This window comes from Babylonia areolata, chromosome 23, assembly GCF_041734735.1.
Source record: "Babylonia areolata isolate BAREFJ2019XMU chromosome 23, ASM4173473v1, whole genome shotgun sequence".
NCBI lineage: Eukaryota > Metazoa > Mollusca > Gastropoda > Neogastropoda > Buccinidae > Babylonia > Babylonia areolata.
In genome coordinates, this window is record NC_134898.1 from 47,109,482 (window position 1) to 47,121,340 (window position 11,859).

At 45.1% G+C, this 11,859-nt stretch overlaps 1 protein-coding gene across 2 annotated transcripts in view; it reads right to left on the reverse strand.

Moving 5' to 3' along the window:
- Window positions 1-484: 484 nt before the first annotated feature.
- The window catches only part of LOC143297953 (uncharacterized), a 20,114-nt gene continuing 8,739 nt past the window's right edge, over window positions 485-11,859 (reverse strand). Inside the window, exons 1-5 of one of the 2 annotated variants that reach the window (XM_076610571.1) lie at window positions 9,664-10,459; window positions 6,696-7,726; window positions 5,506-5,642; window positions 4,972-5,206; window positions 485-4,233 (exon numbers count right to left, since the gene is read on the reverse strand). In XM_076610571.1, coding sequence (XP_076466686.1) covers window positions 2,355-4,233; window positions 4,972-5,206; window positions 5,506-5,642; window positions 6,696-7,726; window positions 9,664-9,867 — 3,486 coding nt within the window. In that variant the 5' untranslated portion in view covers window positions 9,868-10,459 and the 3' untranslated portion in view covers window positions 485-2,354. Of the gene's footprint in view, window positions 4,234-4,971; window positions 5,207-5,505; window positions 5,643-6,695; window positions 7,727-9,663; window positions 10,460-11,859 lie in introns of those variants that run through there. The other variant, XM_076610572.1, reaches the window with a different exon arrangement.

Below are 11,859 nucleotides of genomic sequence, written 5' to 3' on the forward strand. Positions count from 1 at the left end.
CTATCTGAATTCTAAAACTAACTTATTCTCTTTTCATGCTACATAAATGACGGACATATACCTTGTGATAAAAATTTCAACAGTAAAAATAACCGTAACATCTTTTTCTTCTTCTTTATAATGTTTGTGCAACTTTTATAAATATTCACTGCTCAAAGCAAATGATACAGTTTCTCATCATTATCATTATGAAAAAAAAAACAATGACAAGAAAACAAATAAAATGATAATTTATGACTAATATGAGTCCATGGACCCGGCACGCAGGACAAACGTACAGTAGATCAAGACATTATATATACATATATATATATTATTATATATATATATATTTTGATAGGATTCCATGATGGTAAACAGAAGCATTGTGGTATATGTGTGTGTGTATATATATATATATATCTATATATATATGTGTGTATATATATATATATATATATATATATATATATATATATATATATATATATATATATATACCACAATGCTTCTGTTTACCATCATGGAATCCTATCAAAATGTAGGAAAATGACTTGTAACTGAGCTGTGACCCTCTTCTCCCCCCCTCACTAGAGAAGGAAGAGAGATCAGTTGAGCAGCAGTGAAGATGGAAGAGGTGGTGAAAGTGAAAGAAAAGTAAATTCAAGGTATGTTTGCAGTGCAACAATATATGGAAATATTTACCATTTTCCTATTCAGCAAGTGTTGATTTCCTGATGAAACATGTACTGACTTGAACAGCATTTCAGAGGTCTTCTATTTAAAGTTAAAAAAAAAAATATATATATATGTGTGTAAATATATGATTTTATTCCAAACATTAATTTTTGATACGCGAGACTGATACAGTGCTCTGTATCAGTGTGTATATATGTATACATACTGAACAACAGAACAGAGCAGTCCCCCTTTAAATGTTATTTCTTTTTTTTTTCTCCAGTTTAATATTACTTTTAATTTCTTTTTCTTTCTTTTCTTCTTTTTATCTGTTGAACAACAAGAGGTAATATTGGCCTCTCAGCCATCTGTGAGGACTTAGATCTTGTCTGGGTAGAAACCAGCACTTCCTGATCACATTATGACCCTGGACAAATTGGCAAGCGTCAAAGTCCTGTAATTTCACATATACCTCCTTACTGGCTCATGCGCTCAATGTGTATTGAGTCATATAAAAAAACAAAAAAACAACAAAAAAAACAACAAAAACAAAACAAAAAAACAGAAAGAAAGAAGGGCAAAAAGGGAAAAGATATAAAGTAAATGCGAGGAAAAAACAACAACAACAACAAAACCTACAAAACAAAGTAGGAAGACATGATGAAAAATTATATCAACTTTACAATCTTTCCTATTATTTTTGCTGCAGAGAACCACTTTCAAAACAAGACGAGTTTTCATAAACAATTTTTTTTCTTTATCTCACAAACATTGCAATTCAGGAATGAATGAAACCAACCCGGAAAATGCTCCATGAAGTCCATCATCACAATGACTTGTTGTGTAAAAGAATACACACAATGATACATACATATATTCAGGTAATCCGATTACATAGTTTCAGATTCAACATATATTACAACTGTGTGCACATTATCTATAATTCTCTCTCTATATATATCTTTATATATGTATCTCCTGTTTCTTTTCAGGAAAGAAAACAGCTTAAAAAATGAACGTAGACACACATGCATGCAGAACAACATCAAAGAATGTAATCTGACGCAGCTCAGCTGCAGTACCTTATTTTCCAAAAGGAAACCACAAGAAAAACAGCCAGGGACTGTTCTCATAGACCAACATTAAGCTGTGTTTACGCCAATGACATCCCCGTCCTACCCTAAATCAACTGTTGTGTGAAAGCAAATGTGAGGTATAAGCTGGAAAGAGACTGAATCTATGGTTTAAAATCAAACTGAAACAGTAGGACACTTCAGGAGAAATGGAAAAACTACTTGGGGAATGAAAGGGACAACCCCCCCCCCCCCCCCCCCCTCAAAAAAACAAAAAACAAAAAAAAAACCAACCAACCAACAACAACCCAATTCTAACCATGTGAAGCATACCACAGTGACAGAATCAAGGCATCAGACTAGGCAGCTGTACATAAAAGCAGGACGGCGAAAGGTGGCGGAAAAGTTCTGCGTAAACACAGCTTAACCATGATCAGGGAGACGAGTACCACTGGCTGTACAAAATACCTCCATTCTTGAGCAAAGCTCACAGTGGGTGCCAGTTTCTCTCAGTAGTAATTTACAGTACAGCTCCTGTCACGTTCTGTTTTTAATCTTTTTTTTTTGGTTTAAAGCACTGGCCAACATGGGAGACTCTACTGCCTCTGTGCTGTAAAGTTCTGTTCACAGTTCGCTGACGATCCTGGCACACAAGACCTGGGGGTCTCGCTCGTCAGGGTAGTGGTTCATGACTGCCCGCACGCGATGCTCGGCGAAGATGCCGCACAGGTTGTAGTAGAGGCTGTAGCGGGGGTCCGTGGGGGGGATGGGCTGGCCAGCCGGGAAGACGCGTGACGCCTGCTGGCCCGACGACTTCACTGGCGACAGCGGCATCTGAGGTGACCACGGAGACATGCCACCACCACCACCACCCTGAGCCAGGCCAGGGTTGGGCAGCGGCGTGTGCGGGTGGTGGGTGGGGGTGGTGGGGTGGCTGTGGAACATGCCCCCCATCTCCCAGGGCGCCATGAAGGGGGAGGACACAGCCATTGGTGGGTCGGGGCGGGCGCCTTGCATCACCTCGCTGACCTGGCGGTCCAGAGAGCTGTAGGGCTGCTGGGTCCTGAAGGGCTGCACTGACGTGGACCGGAACAGCTGCTGACCCTGACCCTCGCCGTGACCCCGGTGTTCTGACACCCCATAGATGGGGCGCCCTCCCCGCGACTCCAGCAAGGACATGTGAGGAGGGGGGGGCATGGAGGTGGTGGGCCAGGGACTGAAGGGGGGAGCGGTGTCACTGGAGCCGCTCATGTGCAGCTGGGGGTCCGAGGTGCTGTTCTGCCGCACCATGCCCCCAAAGGGCTGGCCTGAGAAGGGGGCCGGGGTCAGGGGGAACTGACTAGGGGGGCAGCTGTGCTGAGGCTTGAGGGGCACATGCTCCCTGTGCCCGGGATCCATGCCCATACCCTCCGCCACAGGGAACGGGGGCTGCTGGTGCTGCTGCTGCTGCTCACAATAGCTGGTCACCCTGCGCAGCGTGTTGCGGCCGCTCTCCTTCTCCGAGGTGGGGTAGGTCTGGCACTGGGCCCCAAACCCTGGCACCATGTGCTGGAAGCCCTGCTGAGGGGAGTGACGAGGGGCCCCCTGAACGGCAGCCAGACCACTCTCCATGTCCCTCAGGTAGGCTGGGTAGAACTGCTGGTGGCGGTGATCCTGCAAGGAGGGGCGGCGGTCGTGCAGCTTGTCCCTGGTCAGTTGGACTGCCGACTCCTGCTGACTGACCCCCGACACGGCTGGACCTGCCAGCCCCACAGGGCTCGCCCGGTTCGACGACCCTTCGTTGGAGAAGAAGCTGGACTCAGAGGCTTCGTCCGACAGTTTCTTGGCCAGAAGGAGGTGACCCCTCACCAGCTGACCTTCCTGGCTGCTGGAAAAGGGCACATTGAGGTGGGAGGGTGACGACACTCTAGACCCCAGTGCCGGGACAGGGCTCAACGCTTCCTGTGGACGCGAGACGGGAGGGCCAATGGGGCTGGGAACCATGGCGGCCTGGTCCACTGCACTGGCCGTGTCTGCTGCCGATGAAATGGCCAACATCTCCTCCAGCTTCTTGCGGTGCTCTCGGAGGTAGTCTGACGTCTTGCCCCCTGCGGTCCTGGTTGGGGACTTGCGCCTGTTGATGGCGTCGGCGTCCGCCTCCTGCAGAGCTGAAGGCAAGGGGGACAGGGCCCCGCTCTTCTCCCCTGAGACTGCCTCCCCTGGAGCCAGCGAGCGTGTGCGTGTCAGCTTGGGCTTGCTGCGGCGACTCTTCTCCAGGGGCTCCGGCCCTTTCACCGCCCGCTCCTGCATCTTGATGGTGGCTTGCTCCTTGAGCACTTCCGTCACCGTCCTGTGAGGCTGGGACCCTCGCTCCGGGTGGTGGTACTTGCACTTGTTGCCGTAGGTGCACTTGCGGCCGTAGGGGCACTCTGGGGGCAGGGAGGGGGGGCTGGTGGGCTCCTTGCATAAGAAGTTGCTCAGCGTCGGGCCCCGCCTTCCCAGAGGATCTTCTGGAGGCATGAACCTGAAGGATATGAAGGGCACAGAATGTAATCATCATCACACCATTTGAATGACTGTTAATCAGTTATCAAAAAATCCTTTACTTCTTGAATTTTAGTTCTTGGCTTGGAGCACCAGCCTGAGAACTGTCACATGCTGGGGTGATGTGCTGACATCCTAGTCCACAATATTTACTGGACTAAAGATAAATGCAAAACCAATTAAAAAAATTAATCAAATGCACAACAGAGAACAGAAAAAAAAAAAGATGAAGAGGAGAAAAAAAAACAACCCCGCAAGGGCTGGACAATGAACAAAATTGTAAATTAAATAACCTATAACAGCAGAACCATAACATTTCCTTTATAAGATTCTTTATACAGAAAGAAACCATGCATCAGAAAGATCAACATTTTCTTTTTAATAATTTCAAACAAAATAACCTCAAGGAAAATTTACAATCAAGTTTTGACAGCATCTCATTTCCAATGCGCAGTGAGTTATCAACACCCAGGCCTACTGCTCCTGAAATATTTTTCCTCAACCAATACTTCCTCAACCAATACTTCCTCCCCTTGTCCAATAACTATAATCAACAGCCTTTGAAGACAAAATCATCCACTGCTGACGTCTGAAGCAATGATGATTGCCCTACCAGAAACAATACAGTGACGCACTCATACATGGTCTGTCAAAACTGGGTCAACCTGTTCTATTAAAAGAAAAAAAAAAGAAAAAGAAAAGAGCAGGTGCGCATTACCTGTCATTAACGAACGTGTACATGAGCAGCCTCTCGTCCACCACTGTGCGGTATTCCTTGTTCTCGTTCAGAAGGTCTCGGTAATTGTCGTTGGACACCACGATGCCGTTGGTCTCTGCTGCCAGTTTCAGGACAAAGCGGTCGTCGTAGCACACCACTCGTCTCCCCTTGATCCTTCGGGCCGGGGTGAACACCACCACACCTTCTTTCTCCAGCTCCGTCAGGATCTCTTGGTCTGAAGAACAGAACAATGTCAGAAAAAAATTAAGATTTTACTTCTTATAACAAAGAGAAAACTAGTAATGCACTTGGCATTTAACACAGGTATCACCCACAAATCACACATTTACAAAATATGACATATGATATATGCATTACAAAATAGACACTGTCTCACATCCGCACAAATGTGCCAGCTGACAAACCCACTCCTACATATATGATCACAAAACCACACAGAAATACACACATGCACTCACACGTTTATGGAGAGACTTAATACCAAACACTCCCTGTCAGACCCAGATTGATTACCTGTGATGGGTGTGTCTGGGCGAGATGTTTCTTTCCTCCACTGTGGGACAAACACGGTGATTTCCTCATGTCCTCGCTGTCTGAACCAGTCCACCGCAATCTTGATCCCACGGCAGGAAAACACATTCTTCCCATGACTGAAACACCACAATGCACAAGTTATATGCAGTGACGTAATTTCACTTCAGCAAAGAGCAGATCACTTGTATTTGCACCTTACCTTATAAAACAAACTACTCCAACCAGTGATTCAGTTATTTCAATAATTCATTATATAAATCATTAAAGAATGAGACAAATTATTGTCTTAGTCTTAATTCAAATTATCAATTCCCTCTGACAGCAGATTTGCAATGGAGTCATATAATTTCAAAATCCAACAGCTACTCTCTATCAATACTCTACAGTTTCATTTTCTGTTAACTTTTACTTGGGTGTCATGAGTTTGATCACATTAAACATTACAAGTAATACAACGAATGGAATCCCTCTTTCTCCATTTTATTTGCTTATAAATCATGTAAGTTATCATATAACTGAAACTGTTGTACTTTCTACATACACAACTGTTGCACTCTCATCATACATTTTGTCCAATGTGGGTCACACCAGTCAGTCACTGACTCAATGGTTTAGAACATACAGTATACCAAGCCTGTGGCTGTTCCCTTACTATTTCAATTGTCAATCATCATTCAAAACATAAGTACTAGGAATACTGTAAGATATACATACTGTATTGAGAATACAATTTACAGACAGAGATTGACAGAAAGAGAAAAATCATCAACACATGAGTGTCATCATTATGAAAGACTAGGCAATATCCACAATTTCCCCCCTCAAGACGGAATGAGAAGCATTCACAAGGTGTGGACATTCACTGAGTCATTCGTACAGAAGAGTGGAGGGGAATAAATGTGGATACAGCCTTAAAGTATAAAAATTAAAATTTAAATAAAGACCTTAGTACTAAACTTAACCTTACGCTGTTATGGAAAAAATGGAAACAATTGTAAAAAGGGTTAGTGTACTTTTCCTTTCCATGTTAATAACTCTTAGTCTTATGCTATTCAAATATAAGTAAACACATTTCCGCTGAATATAAAAAAACACAACAAAAATCACATTTTCTAAAAGCATGTTTATATAACAAAAACTAACAACAACAACAAAACATTTTGTCTTACCTCATGGCTACATTGCTGCCATCAATGACTATGTGACGTAAATTGCTGCCACTCTCCTCAGCCTTGCTGACCTTCTTCATCACCCCCAGAAACACATCGGAATTGGCAAAGTCCGGCACTGCTGTGGCTGGGGAAACGGCCTCAGCAACCTCACTACTGTCCTGATGACTAGACCCCGCCGAGCTCTCTATGAGTTCGTGCAACAGCTTGTCGTCGTTGCACTCCATGCCGTGTCGGATGATCACCCTGTCCAGGTCACGTTCCGTGTAACCAAGCTTGACGGCAAACTCCAGGCGACTCTCATAACGCGGGTCTGACTTGTCCACCACGTTGCCCCCACTGTCTTCATCCGACAGGGCGGATGAGGAGTTGTCAGACATGGACTCGGCACCGTCATTGCTCGAGTGGCTTTTCCGTGTGTCTGCCTGTGCACTGTTGTCTTTCAGGGAGACAACTTCAGCAAAGCTCCTGCTTAGTACTGGAGACTTCACACAACCTCCTCCTCTGTCGATAAGCTCTGACCCTGATACAGATGACCCCGATATAGACGGGAAGTCTATCTCAGCGTCCATTGCCAGACTAAAGCACCCCAAGCTCACTGGGTCGGACTGGCAAGGGTCGACGATCACATTATTATCTACATCCCTTGAGGGTGAACCAAACAGACCAGTGCTTTTCCCTGGCTGTGTCACATTCTCCCTGTTGCTTACAGATGAGGACTGCATCACTAAACCCTGTGAATAGTCCTTTTCAGGACTTCCAGACTGGAACTGTTTGTTAGTCTGACAAGACGAGCCAAAGTTCTGGGGCCCCATGATCAGCTGGCTGATCTGCAGCTTGGCAGCCTCCACGTGGTCCCGCTGGCCTTTCATGCACACCTCCCGTGCACTGATGTCAAAGTCTAGCACTGAGAGGCTCTGGCGCTGAATAGTCTGTGAGGCTTTCAACACCATGTCAAAGTCCTTGGATGAGTAGCTGTCACGTTCAATGATGAAATCTGTACTTTCTTCCAGAACTGCCTTCAGAAAAACCTGAAATCAAGCAATACACAATGACTATTCAATAACAATAAAAAAACAACAAAAAACAAAAAGTAAAAATATTACAGGCAAAAAAGTTACTTTTAAGTAACAATGTTAAGTTGCTGCAGTACAAGACCATTGAGATTATGAAGTACAATAATATATAGAGAGTGAGAGTGATATTGATAGAACAAAAGACAGACAATTAGCGAGAGAGATGTGGAAAGCAGAAAAGGAAGAACACACCAATACATATTATTAGATTTTTTACTGAACACACAAACATGCACACACACAAATATGACACAAAGAGAGTTTTTAGATGTACACACACTCTTTCATCTGTCACTGACTGAGTCACTAGTGTGACTGAGTTACAAACCCACAATGGCAATACACTTGCTCAAAAAGTCAACTATTACACTACTTGATGCTATCACCAAAGTGATGCGATGGCATAAGTGCACACAAAATCACAAAAGAAGTGTTGTACACAACAGCCTCTTTACAAAATGAAAAGAAATTTGTACCTCCAGAAAACAAAATCTTGGATACAAAATGAATCCATACACTTAATATCAACAACAGAACTTAAAACCATACCTTCACATGACTTCAGTCAATATATATAAATTTTTATCTGGATAAATAACACCTTACAGGTGGACTATTCTCCCAAACACGACCTATTTTCCAATCTGGTCATGCATTCTTGGCTGCAGTGACACTGACACTGTGACAGTCAGAACGTGAGGCAAGAAAGAGGAAGTGGTAGTCAAGGCTTATCAACTACCTGTTTCAGTTTTTGTAAACAGTGGGTACTACAGGATTATGTTCCTGTTTGCAGACCACCTTCTGAGCCCCAAGGTTTAACGAACATCATAAATCAATTCAAAGATTTTAAAACTATAAATGCAACAGCAGCTATATATCGAGACTGGACTGCAGTATCCACTATTTTCCTCCTGAAGACGGAATTAGTGTTCACAACTAGGCATGGACGTTCACTCTGCAGGCACACACAGGAGTGGATGGTAGGAAATGCGCGTTAGCCAACCTGGCATGACCTTGTCTGAACTTGTTGGCTATAAATATTATCAGTCATATGCTGAGATCATTTCACAATAACTGAAGGCGTTCGATATGAGTGCGGGTCACGATGTTATGCATATGCGATCTGCTGAATCTGATTCTGAATCACACTGTGACACAAAGATGCGGGTCGTGTCTTTCACAGAACTGAGGTATACACAACAAACTTGTCCATGATATAACTTAAATGCAATGTTTTGACCTAGATACACCCGACCGATATCAGTGAAACACGCCCAAGAAAAACAGGAGTGTCACATTTTATGTCTGACAGTGACACATCGCAGTGACTGCATTCATGGAAGTTAACCGACTCAAGCTCGGGAGCTTTGTTCACTAATTTTGCTTGCAAAATTAATCATGTTAGGAACTGCACTGGTATTGTGGTAATGTTCAACTTTAGAATACTAAACTCAGGGGGGCTGTTTAGACGAAAAACAAAGGGTGTTTTAGGCTCACCTCGATGCGCTGAGTTGAATGGAACCCTCAGCTAAGCTCTAGGACCACTCCTTTCCCATGAAACTGCGACAAATACACAGTAAGCTGAGTACTCCTTCTCCACCGGCACGCCACTTTCACTGCTGATCACGTGGGTCAAAATGGCTTGCAGGTGGTTGATCTGGCTGTGATCGGCTGAGCTTACTGTGTATAAAATTGTCGCAGTTTCATGGGAAAGTAGTGGTCGTACAACTTAGCTGAGGGTTCCATTCAACTTAGCGCATCGAGGTGAGCCTCAGACACCCTTTGTTTTTCGTCTAAACAGCCCTCCTGAGTTTAGTATTCTAAAGTTGAACATTACCACTGCACTGTATCAATAAATTCATGAGGTCAATCAATTTCACTAGCCAACTTACTGTCGCTTTCTGAACATTTTCCTGTGAAGAGGAAGACGAAAGCTGAAGAGAGAAAGCCTTGTTTCCATCCTTGTCAACATAACTCGAAGCGTAGGGCGAGGTCTGGAAATTAACCGCAACGTTGAACAGCAGTTCAATCCGATCTTTGTAGCAAGCTACTAAGTCTGACTTTGATCCAATTATTTCCAGATCAACTTGGGCCATTGTCAGACAACGCAGAAGGCTGCATTGTCACCAATAAATAACTTGCATGCACAAGACAGCCCCCACAACGCCATTTTTCCTTGTCGCGAGAGCACGCATGCGTAGTGTGAAGGCAACCTCGATGAACTTCCTGGTTTGTTGGATAGTTGCAATTTTTTCGTACTCCGTCCCGAGGTTGTTTGCGTTCACAACAGCGACGCCCACTTTGCAAATGATATCTAAAGAGGGTGGGAAAGGAATTTGCATTGTGCTATTATTAACGCCATCAGGGCAACATTCTTGTTATTTTCCTTGTCACCACAGCCCGGGTCTTTGAAACTGAGGTGAAGTCTGGAGGCGATCTTCAGTGTGCAGTGGTCAGTGGCAGTCCGTCGGAACTTGAAGCTTCACTGAGTCAATGCGCACTATCGGAATAACAACCACGCAATGGACAGTCGTATGCCATAAAAGTATGGCTGCGCGGGAGTGGCATGGAACGCCTCACTGAGGAACTGGCGCAGCAGGCCCTCCCAGTTCAGTCGTGGACGGGATATTTGTTATCCACACTGACCTGTCAATTCCGATTTTGGAGCCGACTGTTACTTCTTCTTCTGCGTTCACTCGTATGCACACGAGTGGGCTTTTACGTGTATGACCGTTTTTACCCCGCCATGTAGGCAGCCATACTCCGTTTTCGGGGGTGTGCATGCTGGGTATGTTCTTGTTTCCATAACCCACCGAACGCTGACATGGATTACAGGATCTTTAACGTGCGTATTTGATCTTCTGCTTGCATATACACAAGAAGGGGGTTCTGGCACTAGTGAGCAGGTCTGCACATATGTTGACCTGGGAGATCGTAAAAATCTCCACCCTTTTCCCACCAGGCGCCGTCACCGTGATTCTGTTACTATACCCGGCTCTCTGTACTCTTACACTGACCAACGATGTTTCTCTCTCGACCTCTCACCTTCCTCCACTACAAATTCCTCTCTTCCAAACACCAACAGCGGCACTTGTATCATATTTGACACGGTATTTGTAGTTCACGGTAGTAGCACTAGTACGACGTCAGCTACAGTAATCACGTAGTACTGAGTCCAGCATGAGTAGTAATCATGTGATCATTTCTTCGCTAAATTTGTACCTGTATGGCCGCGGCCAATGCCGGAGTACGTGAAAAGAGCGGAATAGTTACATGCGAGCATACGGCGGTGCGATGAAACTTGATGTGTGTGCAGTGCACGCATTGGTGCGTGTGTCCGGCGTCAGTGTCAGCGGCGATGAACGCGCTTGTCAGTCACTGTGCGCGCGCGCGCGCGTGTGTGTGTATGTGCGCGCGACGTTTTTGTCAGCAGGTGAAAGTTGTGCCTTCAACTGTCACTGATGTTTCTGTCAATTCAGTCGCGCTCGTCAGTCCAGTCCTCAATTTGTGACAGACACCTTACGTGTGTATCTTTGTACTCATCATCAGTGTTGTGACTCAGCAATGTGACGTCTCTCGCCGTTCCATTTAATCCCTTCACTGCACTGAGGCTGCCAGTTTGGAAAAGGTGAGGGCCAGGGCAAAGCATGCTGAGGTGTTAACTTTGTGGTCAGCAAGGACAGACGAGGCGGCCAGTCAACTGGAGTTATACCCCTTTAAATATTTATCAGTTACTGCATGGGCCGCACACGACTCGCCCGAGTCAACTCATTATTGACCTTCGCCAGAAGGCCCGCCTTGGTCAACTTGTGTCATGTCACTCACTCACTTACCGAAGGCCACATGGAACTTCGATGCGTTCTTCTGGTAGTAAATTAAACGATCGGTGCAGTATTTCGCTAGCCGATTTGCCGCGGGTCACGGTGGGAGCAAAAAACAGGTACACGGGAACCAAATCAGTAAAGAGTTGGCACGCACTGGCATGCACAAGTACACACAATGTGACACACAGGCGCCGCGCGCGCGCACAACATGCACCCCCCTCCCAATCCCTATCAAGCTACGCATGAAGATGGTTGCGGGTTCAA